The sequence below is a fragment of the Orcinus orca genome, chromosome 9 (genome assembly GCF_937001465.1).
Source record: "Orcinus orca chromosome 9, mOrcOrc1.1, whole genome shotgun sequence".
In the NCBI taxonomy this organism is placed as follows: Eukaryota; Metazoa; Chordata; class Mammalia; order Artiodactyla; family Delphinidae; genus Orcinus; species Orcinus orca.
Genome location: NC_064567.1, coordinates 76,342,478 through 76,365,367, shown reverse-complemented (window position 1 = coordinate 76,365,367; position 22,890 = coordinate 76,342,478). Strand labels below are relative to the sequence as shown.

Genomic DNA, 22,890 nt, shown 5'->3' with positions numbered 1-22,890 from the left:
TAACACGTCTCAAGAACCTTAAAAATGTCCCATCTCCTCGAATCCAGTTAATCCCTTTCCAGTAATAAACTCTAAGGAAATAATCAAATGTCTAACAAAGATGTTCATTACAGTCTTATTTACAAAAAGATGGTTTTCAATTTTTTCTTAAATGTCCAACAGGGGAATTATTAAATCCCAAATTGCATATATAATAGCACATTTTTCAATAACTAAAAGTCATGTTTTTTTAAAAAAATTTAATGACAAGGGAAGTGTATTAAAGGCATAATGGAAACAAAAAAATACAGAGAAGAGAATCTCAACTTTACTTTAAAAAACAAGTAAGCAAACGAAGGACTGCAGAGGAAATAGAGAGTAGGATCTTGATTTACATATATGTGGGAGGGGTGCACGTGAGATTCACTCTTTATGTATGCTTCTTATGGAGAGTCAGTTACATCATCCTCATCTTAATTATACCTATAACTGCATTATATAAACCAAATTTGGGTTTAATTATATCATTTCCTTATACTCTGGGTAAATATCCATAGTCTAGAGCTCCCTTGCTATAGTTCATTTTCCCCAATTCCAGTACACATCTTCAGCTACCTCAACATATGGGAGTCTAGGTATCAAACTTGATTTTAAATACATATTAATATCTCATTAAGTTAACTATAAGCTTCAGCCATGCTACTGAATCTCAGTTTCTATGGTGTAAGCAATGCTGGACTAAACAATTATATTTTCAATGACACAGTTCTGCTTAGATAGGTTTGCCTCTTACCTGAAATCCCCTCTTACAGGCACCCTCAATCTCATGGAAGTCATGCTCTGTGCACAGAGGGCAAGCTTCAGCACTCTCCCACAGGAAATAGAATGTACATCCGTCACAGGTACCTGCTGGACACTTGCTGAAATAAAACAGGAAAAACAACAAAACCAACAGCTTTTGTAACACCTTCAATTGAGTCCAATCAACATCTGAATGCATGCTGCATACATACTGGGAAGCAATGCCTGGATGCTGAGGAAACACATGAAAAATAATCGAAAGGAGACAAAAACCACAACAAAATACCACTTTGTACCAACCAAGATGGTTAGCATCAAAACAACAGATATTAACAAGTGTTGTGAGGATGTGGGGAAATTGGAACCTTCACACACTGCTGATGGGAATATAAAATGGTGCAGCCTTGGGAGAATCTGGCAGTTCCACACACAATTAAACACAATTACCATACGATCCAGCAATTCCACTCCTAGGTAAATATCCAAGAGAAATGAAAATACTATGTCCATACAAAAAAACGTGTATATGAATGTTCGTAACAGCATTATTCATAATATCCAAAAGGTAGAAACAACCCAAATGTCCACCAGCAGATGAATGGATGAACAAAATGTGGTATATCCATACAATGAAATATTACTGAGCCATGAAAAGGAATGCAGTACTGATACATGCCCCAACTTGGATGAACTTCAAAAATGTTATGCTTAGTGACTGAAGCCAACCAAAAATTCCACGTATTGTATGATGTTATTCAGATGAAAGTCCATAACAGGGAACTAGACTTCAACATTTGGAAGTAGGTTAGTGGTTGCTCAGGATCAGGAAAGGGGCTAAGATTTAGAGAGGTAATAGCTAAAGGGTATGGGATTTCTTTGTGAAGTGATGAAAAATTTCTAGAATTGGCTATGGTGATGCTTGCACATATCTGAATATACAATAACCACTGAACAGTACGCTTTAAATGAGTGAATTTTAATGGTCTGTGAATTATATCTCTATAAAGCTGGGGGGGGTTAATTTAAAGAAACAGGTACAGATAATGACCCCCCCCCCAAAAAAAAAAAAAAGCTGCCGGAAAGTTTCTTGGTGAATCCTTACTGACTGAAGCAAGAAACTATTTGGAAAGATTCTAACGGGAATGACTATTTTGTTCATGAATCCATTAAAACCAGGGGAATACTGTTCCCTTAGTTTGCCTACTGCACTTCCCCTAAGTCAAGCTGTGTAAATACCGGGCATTGCCCTGAAAACCTCCTTCAGACCTCAGCTGGTGCAGAGTAGAGGTGTCCTGAAACAACGAATAGCAAAAAGATAGACACACAATAATAGAGAGAATCCAAAAAACATCCCTTTTTAAGTTTTCATTTCAAATGCCTTTCTGATGATACAGCACCCAAACCTTTAATTTTCAGTCTACCAGAAAGGTAAAATTTCATACTGTCAGTTAACTAAATATATTCTAAGGTACCCTAATATGAACATTGAAACAAATTTACATGCCTGAAAATTTATGCATTTTCACATGTCTATCTTTCTGAAGTGTCCGTGTACTGCAGACTAAGTGGACATGGGTGGGAGGTAAACAAAAGCAACGTTCTGTACGACATACTTCAGAAACAGAGACCCAGATTGGCAAAACTAAGAACAATGGCGAAGAGCAACTCTTTGGAAAAATGACTTGACTCTCTTAACTGCCATAATTTCTCTGTTTGTAAAAAGAGAGTAATAAATATATTCAGACTAAGAAGCAAAGAGAGATTTTTTTAAAAGGAAAGTACAATAGATGAAAACCATGCAACTTAAAAAATTATTCCTACCCTCTACCTTCCAGATCAGTAAAAGCAACTCAAAATTGCTCTTTTGAAAAAGATTGTGTAATCAATGAGAAAAATTCTTCAAGAATGCCTTATTTGCATAACAATGCTTTGCAACTTTCAAAATAATTACACTTTTCTGATCACTTAGCCAAAATCACCAATAGGCTTTCCAGCTCAAGTCTTTCCTCCCTGAATTATTTTCTATTTTATTTTTCCAACACAGAAAAACTTTAAAAGGAGAAAAAAACTGTTTATATCGGAAAGATGAAAGAGTAAGTATGCTAAAGGTTGAGAAAAAAGAACTCAACAAATGAAAAAAAAGGAGAAAATTAATCAAACTGGCAAAAAGCTCTACAGAGAAGACTTGGGTTACGATTCTAACTGGACTTTCAAATGATTCTGTGTTTTCCCGTAAGTGATTCAACCTCCCTCCCCACCGTATCACTTTTATAATTTGTCAAAAGCAGAATGTCTGCTATACTGCATTCATAGGGTGGTTATACAGGATAAAATGAGAGAACAATTTGGTAAAGTTTAAAGCGCTGCAAAATATAAAAGACCATTAACAATGCATATCACTTTTTAAAGAACTGGTAGAGCCAAAGAAACAAACAAAAATCAAGATGTTAATATAATTTATAAAGCTGCCATTAGATGTCAAAATACTACAATGATTCAGTGCCTTTCCTTGGCAGACTTCACTTTTTAAAAGAAACTCTTAGGTTAAAAGCAGTTTAGTTTAGAATCAATTCTTTAATTCTTTTAACTCAATCAATCATTTAAAATGTGGAATATACAAATTTGATTCTTTGTTATAAACCTAATTGTCACTGTTTGAATCAGGCCTTCCCTGGGAAGTAACAAGAATGTATGAAGCAGTAATCATTTCAATAATGCTTACATATATAAATAAAAATAGAAAAAAAGATAAAAGAAAAAAGTAGTAAGATAGATAAATCTTTTATTGCCAGATATGTGAAATACCTTTCCCCTTGCTGACCTGTGTCACCACCATCTTTTCCTCCCAACCAGCTTTTTACAGGTGTCGCTAATTGTGCTTCTACATAACTTCTGCCCTACGTGACCACCACAGAAACCAATGAGTACACGTTCAAAGAAACGAGACAAAGTTTGTACAGTCTGGCATCCCCTGGCACAGGTAATGCTCTCTGACCTCCTGGTGACTCCTTTTGGCTTTGGAATCTCAGGAAGCTCAGCCTTTCTCTGCCAAGGATGCCTTGTCATTGGCAGAAACCCTTCTTGTGTAGGGTCCATAAAACACCATTGCATCTTGCTCTAATTTTGTTTGCCCTAAGGCTGAAGAGCATCAATCATTTATGACAGAGTTTGAACACAAGATATTTTGACCTAGGAGTCTTAGATCTATAAAATTTTACCCGTGTCCTGCAAAAATCTCCCTTTCTACAGGTTCTACCCTTGGTTAACTCGCAAAAGCCAGCATCTGATGAAGACATGGACAAATTATATTTACTGACACTACCTAGTCCCTTATTTTTAAAAATTTTTAAAAACAGTTTTATTGAGATATAGTTCAAATAGCATACAATTCACGATATAAAAGTGTACAATTCAATGGATTTTAATATAGTCACTATATGTGCAACCATCACAGTCCATTTTTAAATATTTTCAAAATGAAAATTCTTTATCCATTCATTTGTTGATGGATATTTAGGTTGGATAGCATACTTGGCTACTGTAAAGAATACTACCATAAAACATTAGGGTGTGGGTATCTTTTTGAATTAGTATTTTTATTTTCCTCGGATATATATCCAGGAGTGGAACTGCTGGATCATATGGTAATTCTATTCTCAGTTTCTTGAAGAACCTCCATAATGTTCTCCACAGTGGTTGCATCCATTTACATTCCCACCAACAGCATACCAGGGTTTCCTCTTCTCCATTCTTGCCAACATTTATTCGTGATTTTGTTAATGATGGCCACTCTGACTGGTGTGAGGTGATATCTCATTGTAGTTTTGATTTGCATTTCTCAAATAGTTAGCCATGTTGGGCATTTTCCCTGTGCCTGTTGGCCATCTATATGACTTCTTTGGAAAAAAATGTCTATACAGGTCTTCTGTCAACTTTTAAATTAGTTTTTTTTTTTATATTGAGTTATATGAGCTGTTCCTATATTTGGGGGGTTAACCCCTTATCAGGCGTATCACTTGCAAATATTTTCTCCCAGTTAGCAGGCTACCTTTTCATTTTGCTGATGGTTTCCTCGGCTGTGTCAGGCCTCAGGGCTGGGGTGTTCACTACGTGGCTCAAACGGCTCCCTCCTCAGGGAGGATCTCCAAGCCTGTGATGTCTCCCTCCTCTTCTGTGTCCCCTCCTAGGGGCACAGGTCCCAACCTGATCGCTTCTCTTCCCTTCCTCCTCGACTCCACGTGGATCTATCTTTACAGTCCTGGTCACAGATGACCCCTCCCGCCAGTCTCCAGTTTGTTTTCGGCGAGAACTGCCCCATATGTAGATGGGCTTTTTTGTTTTGTTTTGTTTTTGTTTTTTTGCGGTATGCGGGCCTCTCACCGTTGTGGCCTGTCCCGTTGCGGAGCACGGGCTCCGGACGCGCAGGCTCAGCGGCCATGGCTCACGGGCCCAGCCGCTCCGCGGCATGTGGGATCTTCCCAGACCGGGGCACGAACCCGTGTCCCCTGCATCGGCGGGCGGACTCCCAACCACTGCGCCACCAGGGAAGCCCTATCCTCTGGCTTTTAATAACTTAAAATGAATAGACAACTGTTTTGGCTTTAACAGTCCTTCCCCAAATACCAACAAAAACACTAGCATCCAATAGATCCAGCGACTTTGATGGAGAGACTCTAAATCAGAGCCTGTGAAGAAACCCCTGGTGTGCTCGACCTCTGAACACTATCAGGACAGAAGTGTGAAGCACCCCTTTTGTGAGAGACAATCTCCTCAGACAATCTCCTACACGTATAATGAAAATGAATTTGGATTTTGAAGGAGGTTTTCACGAAACGATTTTGGATTTATTTATCAACTACCCAAGCGATTAAATATGGTCCTAAGTTGTAAGAAAGAGAGGAGGAAGATTTTCCTCTAACTCAGCATGTTAATAAAGACGACCCTGTTTGAGGAAAGATGAGTCATTAAAAAGAAGGTACCAATCACTGGCCGATCAGTTGAGCTGTCCCCCGGATAAACGTGCTACTTGCCTCTGTTTAACGTGCTTCTTTGCAAGTCTCTGTCTATAAGGGATAGGGGGAAATGACAAGATGAAAGCACGATGGCATGAAAAGAACAACAGACACAGTCAAGAAATCATTCCATCTTGACTGCGCCACTCTATAGCTATGGGTCCTCGGTGTTTGCTACTGTATCAAGTAAATGGGTTGGATTGAAGGATTTCTAATGGGCTATGACATCTCCATTACCAGAGTAAACGTGGTTCCCTCTACCTGTTTTTGAATAAGGCTTTTTAAAAACCTTTTCAAACCTTTATAAAACTTTGCTGTTAAAACTAACAACCATTTCTCATGTTTTTGAAAGAGCACTTTGGACACGTGCTTAGGTCTAAATTTTTCCTAATGAAAGGAGAATCCCGGATTCCTCTAACCACGCAGGATCATGATTAGGGCTTTGGAAAGCCTTTTAGGCAGAAGCTGGAGAGGCATCTATTTACGGATATTAGTGGTCGATCGTGTTCGCAATTTTTTCTTTGGCCAAAGTACAAACTGCAGTAGAGAATCTCAAAAGTCCACTCCGACTCTGATTTCATCTGCCACAGACATCATGCTGTTAAGTTTAATTGAAAACGTCTCACACCCTCCAGATACTTAGTGGAATTAGAAACCAACTGCATTTGCCAGACCAAACAGACAGGCTGTTGTTTCCAACTGCTGTTTAGTAGGCGGCCCAGAATATTTGCCGCTCCTTCTGCACTGCATGGGAGATGCACGGAGAACACAGTTCCCCTTTTCTCCTGCCCCTTTCACTTTCTGTAAAGACATTCTCATTGATATCTTCCCTGGTCACCAAGACACAGAGCCCCGGCCAACATTACTACTGCCAAAGTCGCCTTTGCCTGGTTTGCCAAGATTCTTGGCCAAGAGAGAATTCCAGGGGATGGCATCCCTTCCCAACTGCCAAGGACTCCCTATAGTGACTTCCTGGTCAGCATATGAGACTTCTGCAAGGCAACTGCCTGCTTAGCACCTTTCTTTCTCTCCTGGAGAACTTAAAGCTCAAATAAGAAAAATGCAAATTAAGTCCTCTTCAAAAGTAACCTAAGTAAATTCGGCTCTGTTAACATTTCTGTTAGTAGGAAATCTTTATTCAGCCCTACAGCTTAAAGAAAAAAAAAAAATTCTAATTATTTCCGGACAAGCTGCTGTTTCTCATGTTCTGATCCTGGTCCCAGAGCTCCCCCTCGTGCCCTGATGGAAATCGATTCAAGAAAGAATGAAAAAAGTGAGAGAGAGGCATGGACATATATACACTACCAAATGTAAAATAGCTAGCTAGTGGGAAGCAGCCGCATAGCACAGAGAGATCAGCTCGGTGCTTTGTGACCACCTAGAGGGGTGGGATAGGGAGGGTGGGAGGGAGACGCAAGAGGGAGGAGATATGGGGATATATGTATATGTATAGCTGACTCACTTTGTTATAAAGCAGAAACTAACACACCATTGTAAAGCAGTTATACCCCAATGAAGATGTTTGAAAAAAAAAAGAAAGAACGAAAGGCCAGCACATTTAGGTTGTGGGGTTGAAAGCATTCCCTAGAGACGTGGTCCTCAGACTTCAGTGTGAGTCATAATTATAAACAGAGCTTCATCAAAATATGGGTGAAGGCATCCACCCTGTAGACCACGACTTTTTAATTTAGCTTTTCAGAAAACTAAAATGCAAAACAACATGTGAGAATCTATGTCAGAAAACAAAAAAGTCAAATCTCCAAAATGGGGGTTAAGACCAATGTTTCTCAAATTTTAATATGTATCAGAATTGTCTTGTGTTTTTATAAATATTCCTGTTCCAAACACTCGGAAATTCTTTAGGTTTCAGGGAAGGCCTAGAAATCAGTTTTAAAATAGACACCCCACTCTGATGCTTTTGCAAAAATGTTCCTACAAAAGGGTTTCATCTTCAAGGAATTCATGGAAAGGACTCTGACAAGTACAGGTTTCTGGTAACTGACTACACTGCTGAACTGAATGAGTAAGCATTTTCAGAACTCTAATGGAAAACTGATGAATTCATAAAAGTGCTAACAGAAGATCGAGGTAAAAAGAATTAATTACATGGGATCATAAACGTGCTAACAAAAGATCAAGATGAAAAAAAATTAATTACACGGGACTGAGCGAACTGATGAGGATGATTATAATTTTTGTGACTTTCTGTTTGAACCAAAAAAATGTGAGCTAAAGTATTAAAATGATTGATTGCTTTAAATAAATAAATAAATAAGAATAAATTTTAAAATTAAAAAAAAAGATAGACACCCCAAGGTATTCTGCTGCATATGATCTTCGGAAACCCTTGCAAAGACAGTCAAGTAGAAAACACTGCCTGAGGTCAAAGGAGGAACTTAACTTTTCCTCTCCTCACAGGGAAAAAAATTAGTTTCTAGATGCCATCATTTAACATCATGAGACTATTACTTTCTTATTACGTTAAAACATCAGAATCCACCTTGGGAGAGTCAGAGTGATACATTTTCTAAAGGACAGAGTTAGTCTTCAGTAACATTATCTGCTTAAGTCATAGAGGCTCCTGGAGGAGGCTTCAGAAGTCATCCAGGTGGACTCCAGAGAAGTGAGTTGCTAGGTCCGAGAAAGGACCTCAGAAGTGCTATAGTAAATAAAACAAACCTCTGAACTTGAAGTCATATGGTGGGATATCAGAGGATAGTGAAAGAATCTCTGGATACACCTTCTCATAAAGAAAGTGTGCTTGCTGCCTCAACTCCAGTGTGAACACTGGCACAGGGATCCTCCACCACACGATGCCCTTGAGTACCAGGCTCCCTCTGTTTCTTTCACTGATGTCCATGACCTTTTATTATGTACTGCGCTCATCACATTCTTCTCTCACCTTGAAAAGGTGAGGAGAAAAATTAATACATACATCTACGAGAACCAGAGTAACAGCGTTGGTAAGAGGTGAATGCTAGTATGCCTTTATGCGTAGAAATGAGCCCAAAATACTATGTTATCACTGTAATTATTTTTAAGATGCCCAAGTAACTGGAGCAATGCTTAGACCACTGATTTCCAATCCTGATGTAACATACGCAGGATAGCTTAAAATCTCACAAAAGGTTACCGTGAAACTATCAAAAACAAAATTAAGTCAATCATTTTTTTAAAGATAAATTTTTGCTCGCTTGATGGAGAAAAATGTGCAAATCGAATTATAATCCAAAGGTACCTTAACCCTAAAAAGATTAGAAATAATCTACATACTAAACAATGAATAACTATAAAAAATAAAAATCAGGAGACATTTAAGCTTCACTCATGCCATGAAAACAGTCTTTAAGTTTACAGTTTTGAGTCCATGAAACTGCTTCTTTTCTCCTACTGGTCCCACCCAAAGTGGCTGTATTAATCACATCTAGACTGTGGACAGCTGTTGCCTCGATGCCAATCAGTTAAATGAACTGTGTTACGTAGTGTAAAGGTCAGACTCTACCTTGGTGATTTCGCCACCAGTGATCAGAAAACTGAAGAGTTGGAAATGCATCTAACCTGACCCTCATCCCCTTATAGAGAAAGAAACTATGGCACACAGGTTAGACGGCTTAATCTCAAATCTAGATTCTAGATCACCCAGATGGTCCCTTGCTGGGGAAGAACTGTAATCCAGGGAAGTTCCTAATCTAGCTCTCAAGAAAGTAGAGGCTAGATAGTTAAGACTCAATCCAAGGATACAAACAATATAGTTATATATTACTTAAATAATTTTCAAGACAATTAGACACTCAGGCAAACCAGACGAGAATATGTCATTGAGGAGACTGGGAAGTGCTGAGATTGGCAAGGGCCTATACCTCTCTACAGGCACCCAGCACGTCCGTACAACAAAAATCTACAGATTCTTTGTTCCCTTTCTGCTTTCTATCCATAGAGAACATGTTTTAAAACAGTAAGATTCTGGAGAGTTTTTCTTCCTAATAAATACAAATACAAATATGGAAGAATCATATAGAAATAAGACTACCTGGGTACTGAAATGGTTCCAGCTCCCGGTTTAGCAGGATTACACCTCATTTTCACAGCAGTTGATCGGCCTTTAACACAAGAGGTTGTAGTTGTAGAAGACCTATTGGAAGAGAAATGCTATTTCACAAAACATATATGACACACATTTCAAAGACAAAAATATCCTGTGTGTAATTGCTCCTATGCTCTATGAATAAACGAAAAAATGTATCAAAGTTCACTAATTTAGAATTTTAATACATACTGAGTTCATTTACTTTCACTGACTTTCACTGACTATGAAAAGCTGACTGCTCCCCAGGTAAAGTCATACGCTATCATCAAAGGATTTAAAGCTATTGTAATTATAATCAAAATTAGAAGCAAAAGAATTTTTTAAGAGATTAGAGGTCATAGCGACTTAGGCTGATGTTTTGATGTGTGAATTACAATTACTGCCTAGACAATGAAGTAGAGTCTCTTTATTGCCTAATTTAGAAGATTATATATATGAGAAAAATGACATAATGCTTTCTACATATTCCCCGTTTCCTATTTTTTACTAAGTCTTTCACTTACGAACCAATTACTGACTACCTATTAGGTATAAGCTACCATGCTAGGCACCCTGAAGTGATGTCCTTATGATTAAGAAAACAGTCAAGAGAAGCAGCATGTTCACTCACTTATAAAAGAAATGCACATCTGGTATTTGGCTTGGTGAAACTGGGAACATATCTTCTTTTATATTAATATTTTGCAATGTGGTTTCAACAGTCACTCCTAGACGAGAATAAAAAAGAAACTATTAAGCAATATGGGAAAATTAGGCTTATTTAGTCTCTGTATATCTAAATAGAAAATAGCTTTACTTTGATGCTGTCATTTTACCAGAAATATCCTCTTAAATTAATGCATTCTTGGTAAGAACAATAAACGTTACAAAGTTTCCAGAATAGAAAATAAAAGATTCTACTCCCTAGTTTTGCAATTTTGCTTAAGTCACTTTACTTCCCTGATTCTTATGTCTTGAATTTGTAAAATGCATGCAATAATTTAGATGATCTCCACCGTCCCTTCTAGTTCGAACATTTCGACAATCTACTATTATCATTCTCAGCCTCCTGTGAGTTGTGTCAAACGAGCTGGGCTACTTTGCTAATGCAGCTTTTCATTCATTCACATTCATTATAGACACAAGTGACAAAACAAAATTTTTTGTGCCCTAATAATTTCCAGAAAAAAACTCCAAAATTTGTTTAATCTAGGAGTAAGGCATTCCCCACCCATCCACCCCAGGCAAAATGATAGCAGAGCCAAAATGCAAGCAATTACAGCAACCTGTGTTCTAACAGAGTTCTGATGCTGAGCACGAACTAAGTACCTGTCCTTGGTGCTGAAAATTATAGCTCGATTCCCCTGGAGTCTCTCACGATGGTTCTCAAATCTGGCTGCAGATTAGAATCTAAGAAGCTTGTTACATTGTTAGATTATCATATGCCTTGTTAGATCCCTAATCCCTACCCCAGATATTTTAATGAACTTGATCCTTAGGAATTACTAATTAGGGACCTGAATTATTCTTCAAGCTTCCCTAAACTTTCTAGACCGGAAAGACTGGAGGGACAGATGGGGAATAAAACTCAGCACATTCACTCCTGCTGTTTGTCACCAGATTACTTCTGGTATGAGAAGAGATGATGAAAACTGGTGGCAGATATTACGATTCAGGTTTATACTGTGTTTGTTTACTCTTCTTTTGTTCACAGTTTTGGGAGTTTATTATTATTTTGCTTAGAGAATCTGATGAAAGGCACAGACTCTCAGAAAACAACATATCACACAAGTTAATACCTAAATTCAGAAGCTTCTTGTATTCCCTGAGAAGGATCAAAAGATCTCACTTGCAGGGGCTTTTTAACCATGTTATAAAGTGATGGTTTAGAATTACCTGTAGGTTTTAATCATCGATGGTAAGCACCAGTGCAATGACAAGTTATCAGTACCATAATTTTAGAACAAATGCATGCATGCATATACGAACCAAATTAAACTTACCTAAAAATACATCCGCCAGAATGATGGACTGTGATGATAAGGCTGCTCGGAAGCCCTTACTTTCAGAAGGAATAATAGTTGACTGACATACAAATGCTCCTACCAAGTTCGTGTAATCATCTGACCCTGCCACCATTTCCTTTACTGTGAAGTCTGTTATATTGTTGGTGCAGAGAGCCAACTTCTTCCCCTAGGAAAATAAAGTCATAAAGAGGTTCACTGAAGGTCAGTCTCTAAACTGGATCTCACCTAGCTAGTGATTCTAGCAGAGCATTGGCTCTCTCCTCACCACAATTCTGGTTTAATTGATCGGGTGTGGGCCCAGGCACCAGTACTTTTTAAAAGCTCTTGAGACAATTCCAATGTTCAACCAGGCTTGAGAGTCCCTGAAGTTATAATGAATACAGTAATTCAAGGCTGCAGTGCTGCCCCAACTACAAGCATCATTTGTGCTGGATGAAAGCCATCTGACTTAAGGAAATATAAGTCATCTGTGAAATCTTCAATTCTTAGGACAACAGTGTGCATAAAGGAACCAGAAAACTGCCGATGAAGGTTTTAATGCCAAGAAAAAGGACTTGCTCTTCCTTCTCCTGTATAGGCCTGTGTGTGGCAAAAAAGTAATGTCAAGGCTGAAAAAGAAAACGTCAAAGCCTAGGACAACAACTGAACAGCTGGTCACTACGAGTGTCTTTATTCACCTACTCTTAGACTCAGTGATGTGGATCCGCTCAAGTACACAGTATGTTGAAGGGTATACAGGAGCTTACTTTTTTTTTTTTTTTTTTTTGCGGTACGCGGGCCTCTCACTGCTGTGACCTCTCCCGTTGCAGAGCACAGGCTCCGGACGCGCAGGCTCAGCGGCCACGGCTCACGGGCCCAGCCGCTCCGTGGCATGTGGGATCTTCCCGGACCGGGGCACGAACCCGTGTCCCCTGCATCGGCAGGCGGACTCTCAACCACTGCGCCACCAGGGAAGCCCTGAATATACTTTTTTAAAAATTTATTTATTTTTTATACTTTTTATAAATATGGTAACTATAGCTATTTCCCTATTTATATATAGTACTAATACTCCTTTCATGTTATAGAAAAATAATACTATCATTACTGAAACACATGCAGAGGCAGAATATAATATTCAGTCTTTTGCCTTGTATATAGCAGCTACATGCCCTTTTATGCCTGGAGAGAATACAGGATTAGTGTATAAATTTTTCCTTCTGATTTTTAAATATTACTTTTGGAGGTTTTCTTCTCAAATACAGATTTCCCAAAACTTACTTTTCCCACCATTTTTTAAGGCTACCTAACTGTTCTCAGCTGTCTCTTTAAACATGGAAATAAATCTCCATTTTCCCAAGATTTTTCCCTTTCAGTAGAGTTGAGAGGCCTTACATTTGGCTAAACCTCCTTTTTTTTTTTTTTTTTTTTTTTTGCGGTACGCGGGCCTCTCCCTGTTGCGGCCCCTCCCGTTGCGGAGCACAGGCTCCGGACGCGCAGGCTCAGCGGCCATGGCTCACGGGCCCAGCCGCTCCGCAGCATGTGGGATCTTCCCGGACCGGGGCACGAACCTGCGTTCCGTGCATCGGCAAGCAGACTCTCAACCACTGCGCCACCAGGGAAGCCCAAGAGCTTACTTTTCTAATCATTTGGAGGGTGGTGAGAAGATATAACTTATAAAATGGTTTGACTCTTATTTTTTTTTAATATGCTATGTCTAAATATACTACAGTCCCGCTGCAAAGGACTATACCTTACTCCACAATTTCTATGAAGAAATATATAACGAAAAACAGAAACACTGTTTTATTGGTCTCAGATGTAGAGTGTGCACAGATGGGCACAAAGAAAAGAACAAAGATTTCTCTTCCTTAATGCAGCGAGCAATCCTAACCTATAAAATGTTCTCCCACCACCAAGCCTGCTCACCGCATTACAGGTGCAACATATTGTTACTAAGCTTAAATTAAACTCTTGACGTCATAAGAGAAGAACAAGGAAAAAGAGCAGAGAGACTCTACTGAGGAAAAGAAGAGGAAAGCAACAGGAAGAGGAAAGGAATGTGAATAAAGAGGAAAAAAGGAGAAGGAAGACAGAAGAGAGAAGAGGAAAGCAAAGACAGTGGTAACACAGGAATGAGACTGACAAGAAGTGTGATATACAGTGGAATTAATCTTATTCACTGCTTTACACAGCATTTAACCCAACAGGCATTTAATTTTTTTTTTTTAATTGAGTGAACCGAGTGAGTGATCAATTGGGTGAGTGTGCTGGATCACCCCATGTAAAATCAGGACAGGATAAATGTCATACCATGTAAAATGTATAGATCTTTTCGTTTGAGAACTTCTGTAGCCATGAGACGTCTTTTTATTTCCCTTGCACAACCTTTGGCACAGCATTTCACAACGGAGACCATTAGAGACATAGGAGTTAAAACGGAAAGAGACACGGAGGAAAGGCCTTAGTATATTTTCACCTTTGCTAACGGGGAATACACACACATACACCTCAACCCCGACCTTCTATGCCCACAAAAATATTGGACGCGCAGTCCTGTAACTCTCCCATTACCAGTATCCATTCACGTTCTGCTTCTTGCCAAAGAAAATTAAATCCCATTATTTATTAGCAGAGCCTACCTTATCAACTGGCACTTGTGCCCTGCTTGCGTCCTTTTTATTTTTGGACAAACTTCCTCTGGAAAGTCCTTTCTTTTTAAAACACAAACTTGACCATATAAGCAACAAACTTTCTCAAACCTTAACTTCCTGCCTAAAAAATAGGTGGGACTGACAAGCCTGACCCACTTTTACAAAAATGAAAGATCCTCAAAGCCCTTGCTCCGTAGCTCCAAGCTTTGGGGGTTCAACTGACTGGATAAGTGCTTTGATGGACTGAGAACCAGACAAGGTTGCCCCTGGTGGAGAAAACTGCCAATGTGCTAGGAAGCAACAGAGGATTTAAGCTGTCACAGCTCAGTTTCTGACATTTGGTTGTTAGCTTCCATAGAGATTTTATTGGTCCATCAACACAGAAAATAACTCAGTCAGAGCTGAAACATAGCTCCGTCTCACGCTGCCAGCCAGAACTCACCTCATGCCCACATAGACTGATATTGAAGAAATGGAAGTATTTTGTTCCTTTGGAGGTAAAGCTGGGACCATTCATTAAGGAGCCCACACTGCTGAGGTTGCTGAAGTCATAGTGCAAACTCTGATTTTCTTTTTCATAGTAGAAAAAGCAGTCACTGTAGCAAACTGAGTGGTCCTTTGATTAAAGATTAAGAAATGTAAAAAACAAAACAAAACAAAGCAAAAACAATACGGCAGGAAAGAAAGCATCAGCTGCTATGAAAAAATGTGTTTCCAGAAAGTTCTAGGTTTAAAAACTATTTCAGTAATCTTGTCTTAGTTATGGTATATTTTACCACACTAATATAGAAAATGTCTAAACTCTAGATTTCTCTACGCAAAGTTCAGAAGTGTTCGAATTTTTTAACGGAGTAAAGTTATTCTAAGATTAGTTTCTTATAGAAAGGTATTTTAATAAACAGCTAAAATGTCCTGTTATGCCAGTTTCAACAGACATTAAACTACTTTTTCCTTCACTCATAATACAGCATCCATCTTTACCCTTAAAATGTTATGAGATATTCTTGCTGTTCTCCACACACGCCTACAGCCTACATATAGTGAGGCACCTTACTTGCTCTACCTTAATGGAATACACAAGAAATCAGTTTTAATATTTTTGGAAAGCATTCTTTTTTGGATCCTCTTCTTAATATTTTATGCCCCCGGTAATTAGCCCTTTCATGGCACATATTAAGTGCTCAACAGATGTAAGATGACGTAAAATAAGAAAGGGAATGAAAAAGCCATTCATAAATAAAAATAGCAACTTCATAGTTCCTGGAGAAACATTAAGAGGAACCTCTGGGTTTGTCTATTAAAATATGCTTTCCTGGGGATAAGTGAAATACAGACCCACTTACCTGAGTGCTTCTACTCCCAGGCCCACATAGAATACAAGCCTCCTTGCCATAGACCTGATGTATGGACAGGTAGGTGTCAGGCGGACACTCCTTGCACTGGTTGGTTTCTTTCTCAATGTAGTGGCCTGGGGGGCAGGGGACACACGATGAGCCCAACTGTTCAGAACCGAGGGCACAGGCACGGCACGAGGACGCCACCCCATCAACTGCATTAGCGGCAGTGATAGAATAAATCTTCACCATGTCATTGATGAACCGTCTATTCTAAAAAGAGAGCAGAAAGTAATGACTTCTGCCTTGGCGCTTAGCTGCACAACCAGATTGTTTTATGTTCGTATCACCAAAATAACTAAGCAAAGTGTCCCAGCCAGTGGATTAATAGTATTCCTTTTCGGTACTTTTTAAAAATATTTTAAACCTTAACACTAGAAACTCATTTCCGCAGTAATGGAGTTCCAGGAATTTGGCCATGAAATTATGAAATTATGTCATAATGGGTACAAATTCAGGCATATGTATAGACTTGATGTCTGGTAAAACCAATATGATTTAACAAAAGAGCAACCTTAGCTCCCATCACTGTTTATTCAGACATAAGCCTAAATGTCATGATACAATAGGTTGTTTGCACTGTGGCAATGTGGAAAAGACTTGGACCGGGGATTAAAAACTCCTCACCCAAGCACTAACTGTGTGATAGTGGTGCAATCACATCACTTCTTTAGGCTTTTTTCCTCCTTCTCTAGCACTTTCCTTAACCAACATACTCTGATTTCTACCGGATGCATAACAGAGAGTAAAAACCTGGGTCTTACTATATTTTTCTTTCTTGTGACACTGAGTCAATTAAGGTCTAGTCTTCATCAAGCAGTGAGCACCACTGTGTCAGTAGAGCGCCGCCTCTTAATGCTTTCTGTCTGGGGCAAAGACTAAAGGGAGGCAAGGAAGCCTTGCACAGCATGTTCACACCCCACAAGGTGGGAATCCGAGCGCTCATAAAAGAGCAACTGGAGTCAAGTGAAACCTGGGGAATGGGTTCCCCAGTGAAAACCTGAAAAGAGAAAATGCTCTGCATTTGCCACAATGTTAAGGCAGCGTCTTAAACCGTGATTTACCTTGTTCTCACCCTGGGAACGCCACAGCAATGGAGATCCACAATAACATGTAATTGAAGCATATAATGGAAAATATTTAGGGGAGGATTGAGGTCTATTCTACCACGGAAAGTAAAATAGAATAGTTCTGTGTGTTAACCCAACAGTGTGCACGTACACACTCGCCAAGCTATAAAAGGAGACAGTCATTATCGTATGAAGTAATAAACCAACATCAGATAATGCCTCCTGGACAAAGGTCAGATCTTTCAGACGAAGGGGAAGAAAGTCACCACCTTCCCGAAGTCTCAGAAAGCTTTAAAAGTAAGTTTTTAAATAACTACAAAATAAGATTTTCTTTCTCTTAAGCTCTTACGAACTATATCTGTTCAAAGTATAGAACAATTCGAAGATACATTGTGTTATTCCATTTCATACATTCTTGCTCTCAAAACACAAACCCCCAAAAAATACCATTTTTATACCAATCTGCTCCGTAACCAAATGACTGATTCTACATCAGGAAAAAGCTAAGCCTTTGACTGATTCTACATCAGGAAAAAGCTAAGCCTTTTCCTCCAGGAGATGTGAGGGACCACTTTGTACAAATCTCCACAGGGAGGATCACCTTTGTGGCTTTTATTTTCTTTAAGTGCTTGGAACTTACATCTTGACCCTGATTGGTCCTCTGAAAGGCCCACGTAAATGTAAATGTGGCATTCTTGAAGATGACATGGGTGTAAGCTTGTTTTTCTTTGGTTCCACCCCATGATTCGACCACGTTGGTACTTTTTCTATTAATATCCTAAAATATAGTAGAAAAAAATACATACAAAAAACCACCAACTCAGTATTAATATACATGTATATACATTACAATCATATGTTTGTATTTACAGAAAACCCTACAGCGTTCATGAATATTTATCTGCAGAGCATGTAACCCTAAAACCCTCCAAAACTTCCCTTCAAGTCTACACAAACACTTACTAGCTGAGTAATTACAATGTATCAACCACGTCATCAATACAATGTGAAAGAGGTCTCAAATCATAGTTATGTTTAAGGAATTTTTCTGTTGGAGGGAGGGGTGGTGTGTGTGTGTATGTGTATGACTCCAGCTTAGGAAATATATGCAGAAAGGGAAACATAATTCCTCCAACTTCTGACAGTAAACTTCTATGATCCTCATAAAATGACAAGGCTTTCTTTCCATCTTTTATCTTTTCCCTTGAGGGATCCTGATAGGTGGCTTTTACACAGGAATTCTAAATTCTCCCTGAATTATACTTGCAATTTCCAGCGCAGATTAACTGGAATGTTATTTTATGTTCATGTAATCTTCTTTTGCTTATACTTGAATTCCAAAAAGATTAATTTGTGTAACATCTTATTTCTGATTTCCTTAGCTAAATTCAATATTTAGAATATTATATAAATGTGTGACATTCCACCAATATTATGTCATTAACATGGTCAGAAGGCAAATGCAATAAGTAAAGCAAATACTGTAATACACATCTAATTTATTTGAAATGAAAAACCAAGACTAACTCTGAATTTTCTAATTAGTCTTCCCTGCAGAAACCCTAATAGATGACTTAGGAATCTGGATAGGTTTTTGTTAGTTATCCGAGATGTTGATAATACAGTGGCCTGGCTCAAGACATGTCTCTTTCTTTCTATGATAGAAACGCTGACGACAGCATGTTATAAAGTAATCAGATACGCTATAAAGACATGCGTCTTGAGTTCACACCGCAAGTAGGAACAACAGAGTATGCCTGTCATACGTCACAGAATTCCCCACATTACCAAACAACCCAATAATCACACATGCTGCTTCCTAAAAGGAGCTCATAATATACAGACAGTGCTTTGCTGAACACTTTCTGGATGTTTATTCCCATAATGAATGGAACATACTGCATTACTGCAAATAATACCACCTTACCTTTGTAAAACACTACACGATTTTGAAAGCATTTTGATGTGTTATTTAGGTGCTGATATCTCAAAACTTGCTGTGCAGAGATCAAATCACAGAGTAAAGAAAACTAACGGATCCAGCTATGAGCAAAAACCTCTTAAGACTGATTTACCAAAATAAGTATCTATGATCCCTACCCTCAGGAATGCTAGATCAACAGAGAGAGACAGATATATGAATACATTCACAGAATTAAAGTAGGGTTTTCTCAAAGGGTTTTAGGAGCACACTGGAGAGAGTGGTTAACTTTACTTAAAGGAATAAAGAGAAAGCTTCCCAGAAAAGGTGAGGTTTGAGCTGCCCTCGAAGTATGAACGGGAGTTCACCAGACAAAACAGCAAAATGAAGAAAGTCATTCTAGCTTAGAGTGTGCCAAGGCACGAGAAGTGAAAAAGTACAGAGTGTTCCGCTAACAAATTCAGGATGTCTAAAGAGGGGTGAGTAGAAACAGCAGTTTGGTAACAGAGGCTGAGCAAAGAGTACAAAAGCCATACAGATGCCATGCTAAGGAATTTTAAGTGTATTCATAGGCTATTGGTTCTCAAACTTTACCGCACTTCAGAACCAACCTCAAGGCTTGCTAAAATACAGAATGCTGGGCCCTATCACCAGAGTGTCTCATTAAGACTAGGAAGGGGGTGCTTCCCTGGTGGCGCAGTGGTTGAGAGTCCGCCTGCCGATGCAGGGAACGTGGGTTCATGCCCCGGTCCGGGAAGATCCCACATGCCGCGGAGCGGCTGGGCCCGTGAGCCATGGCCGCTGAGCCTGCACGTCCGGAGCCTGTGCTCCGCAACGGGAGAGGTCACGGCACTGAGAGGCCTGCATACCGCAAAAAAAAGAAAAAAAAAAAAAAAAAAAGACTAGGAAGGGGCTCAGAAATGTGCATTTCTAACAAGTTCCCAGATGATGCTGGTCCAGGAACCACATTTTGAGAACCGCTGCCTCAGGCAATAAAAAGCCACTAAGGGTGAGGGGCTGGATTTGTTGCGGCTGTCTCTACTATTGTTTTTATGTTTATAAAGATAAGTTTGACAACAGCATTTATGAGAGGATGGGGGTGAGAAGAATAGATAGAGACTATTGCTGAGAGATAATGGGAGTCTGAATTGTCAGTAATGGCACTCAGTATGAAGAGGAACTAATACACTGAAGAAATAAGGAGGGAGAGCTAAGAGAACTGAAGACTGCTCGGTTATTTGTGGTGTCATAGATAGACGTGTTGAAGATTCTTCATCTTCTTTGACTCCCACAAAGTCCTTTCTTTTTCAGAACGAAAGAGTCTGCCTTCATTTAAGCTACTAGTAATCCTGAACAAATATTCAAATCTCCATATATCTTGTATATCATGGAGGACACTGTCAATGGACTGTTAACTAGCTACTAAAGGATTGTTGGAAAAAAGCAAAAACAACTCATGTCTATGAAGTCACTACTTAATTATAACATTAAAGTCTTAGCCAACAACCTTCTAATACCTCCCTGGGGTCTTAAGTAAATTTTGTGTTACCACTTTTTCTCAAGCTATTAGTTGAGATTCATAGGACATCTAGGAAAAAATGGGCAAAATTATGACATGTACATAGCAAAATCCTTTGTCTACATTTATTTACTTAACAAGGAAGGGTGTTATTTTTCCCAAAGCTCTGCACCTCCACTGTTTTGTGCCCTCACTTATTAATACATGCTTTTCCCTCCTGATGGTCTGAACTGCTGAATGGTTCCTAGGGGAGAATCTTCACTCTGCTGGTGGCATATTTTTTTGAAGGACTTTCCTAGGGGATTAATATTTTCTGGCTTCTGTCCGTCACCCAGGCCCCATCACTCAGTTCTCTCCACAAGGAATGAACACTTCCTTTGTGGACTTCACCACATAATGTTTAATGAGTTCCTTAGATATCTTTTTGATGTTTTTGGAAGACCCTAAAAATGGGAAGAAAAATGGGGATTCTTACCGCAATTTGTATAAATAGGGTCATACTTCAAAGAGAACGCTAAGCGTAGAAATCCACCTCTGAGAGCCCCTCTTCCACTTACCACCATGAAGTACAGAATACAGTCGGCTGAACAGAGGGTCTCAAACACAAAGGTTATTCTTCCCAGTTCAGAGCCCATGGCTCCCGTCATCGATGTCGGTGGTCTATTTAACAGATTAAAATTGCGATATTTACAGCACGTTCTGAATACAATCTAGAAAAAGTTTACATCACTTTTTTCATTAAGCTGAAAGCCACGCTCTCCTCTCCTCTCCGTGCAGTCTACTGCTGCATGGAGTCTACACAACCATGGTAATAGGCTCAGATCTCCTGGTGTAAATGCTGCCACCCAGCCTACGGCAAGAAAAAGACTCCTGCTGGGCAATTCAACATGGGGGGCTAAAAGGATTAAACAATTTGTAACATACTACTTTACAGACAGAACTGCGAGGAAAAATAAATAAATAAACCAAGAGATTCTCCTGCAAATGACTTAGACTAAGATCTCTGAATTAAGCATCCAACAGTCACAGTTTTTTGTAATATTTGGATAGAGTATTTTTTAAAACTCTAGCTTCATCTAATTAATATACAATGAACAGTTATAGTTTCTATAGATATTCTTAAATATAATACATTATCCTACACAGCTTGCTATTTGCTACGCACATCACAATATTAATATATTTTATAAAGGCAGCCCTACTTCATCTATTTCTGCAGGGAAACAGGCATGAAGATTCCTACAGAAGGGAATCAGAATTGGTTTTCCTTACTTAAATCCTGGGATATGCAAGTTTAAGATCAGGTAATCATTATCGGAACCTCCAGCCCCACTCTGGATATGATCTCCAGCCACCTCCCAACCTAGAAATGATAAAGGTTATCTTTGTCAGTAAAAATTTCAGTAATGATTTCCAACAATCTTTTTATATAAGGCCACAAAAAAAGAATTCCCAATTTTAGATTACAGGTGCAAACGGCATGCAGAGGTAGACTCCTAGATACCGATAAAAACGTTGCATATGATTCTCCAGGAAGAATCAAGTAATGCATATTTTTGCATCAAAGGTATTTAATGGTCGAACTAACAACAGTTCTCTCAATGAGGCATGATTTTTCTTTAACTAGAACAGATGGTCTTTATCCATTTCGATATACTAAGATGAAAACATCCTAGTCTTCAGGTAACCAATGGGAAACAGAAACTCCAAATTACTCAATGAAGATGCGGGGTCTGAGGTTCTTTCCTAGAGTTTCTTGTATTGTTGTTCCCTAATTTAACCCCTGTTCTGCATTCACTCACTTATTCACTCAGTGAACTTGCTTTCACTGAATGCCACGAACCATGACCTACTTTAGGGACAGAAAGACAAGACTGGGTCCACCCTCACTATGGAATCAATAGACTATGAGAGACATAGCTAACAACTGTTAATAGTATGAGGTAATAGAGATGCACATAAAAGGTGACGTGAGGTCTGTCTTCTGCAGAGAAACCATCAGCGTGCCATGGGCTGAAACGGCCACCATGAAATGAGGAAAGGAGACGCAGCCCTCACACACCATCGAGCAAGGTTATTAACTAATGGCAATGTTTAACATGGACACTTGTACCTCCAAAAGAAAATGTCAACTTCTGCTACTTGAACAGGCATAAGAGAGAAACTGGGAAAGAGATTAATATCAGTGCTGTACTGGTGATGTGGCAATTTTCCAAATGTTATCATCAGCAGTTCACAGAAAGGTGATATGTGAAATATACATAAATCAAGCTAGTTCAAAGAATGGTTATGTACGAAGCTACCTGAGTAAGAGAGAAATGCCAATATTTTTGCTCTCTAAAGGTTCATGTGGTTGAGAAGAGAGATAAGCAGCTATCACTTCCTAATGCTAAGAGAAGAACAGCCACAAAACAGTCTGACCCAGTGGGACACCAGGCCCTTGACTGCAGTGTAAGTAATGTGAGAGG

General features: G+C 39.1%; 1 protein-coding gene across 6 annotated transcripts in view; it reads right to left on the bottom strand.

The window, feature by feature from the left end:
* Positions 1–22,890, bottom strand: part of ELAPOR2 (endosome-lysosome associated apoptosis and autophagy regulator family member 2) — a 291,435-nt gene that overhangs the window by 20,988 nt on the left and 247,557 nt on the right. For 5 of the 6 annotated variants that reach the window (XM_049714889.1, XM_049714888.1, XM_004263420.3 and 2 more), the window contains 9 exons: positions 21,695–21,785; positions 20,980–21,082; positions 17,623–17,760; positions 15,862–16,125; positions 14,961–15,134; positions 11,862–12,051; positions 10,490–10,586; positions 9,823–9,924; positions 773–899 (listed from right to left, as the gene is read on the bottom strand). In XM_049714889.1, the coding sequence (XP_049570846.1) occupies positions 773–899; positions 9,823–9,924; positions 10,490–10,586; positions 11,862–12,051; positions 14,961–15,134; positions 15,862–16,125; positions 17,623–17,760; positions 20,980–21,082; positions 21,695–21,785 (1,286 nt within the window). The remainder of the gene's footprint in view (positions 1–772; positions 900–9,822; positions 9,925–10,489; positions 10,587–11,861; positions 12,052–14,960; positions 15,135–15,861; positions 16,126–17,622; positions 17,761–20,979; positions 21,083–21,694; positions 21,786–22,890) is intronic. The other variant, XM_033440083.2, reaches the window with a different exon arrangement.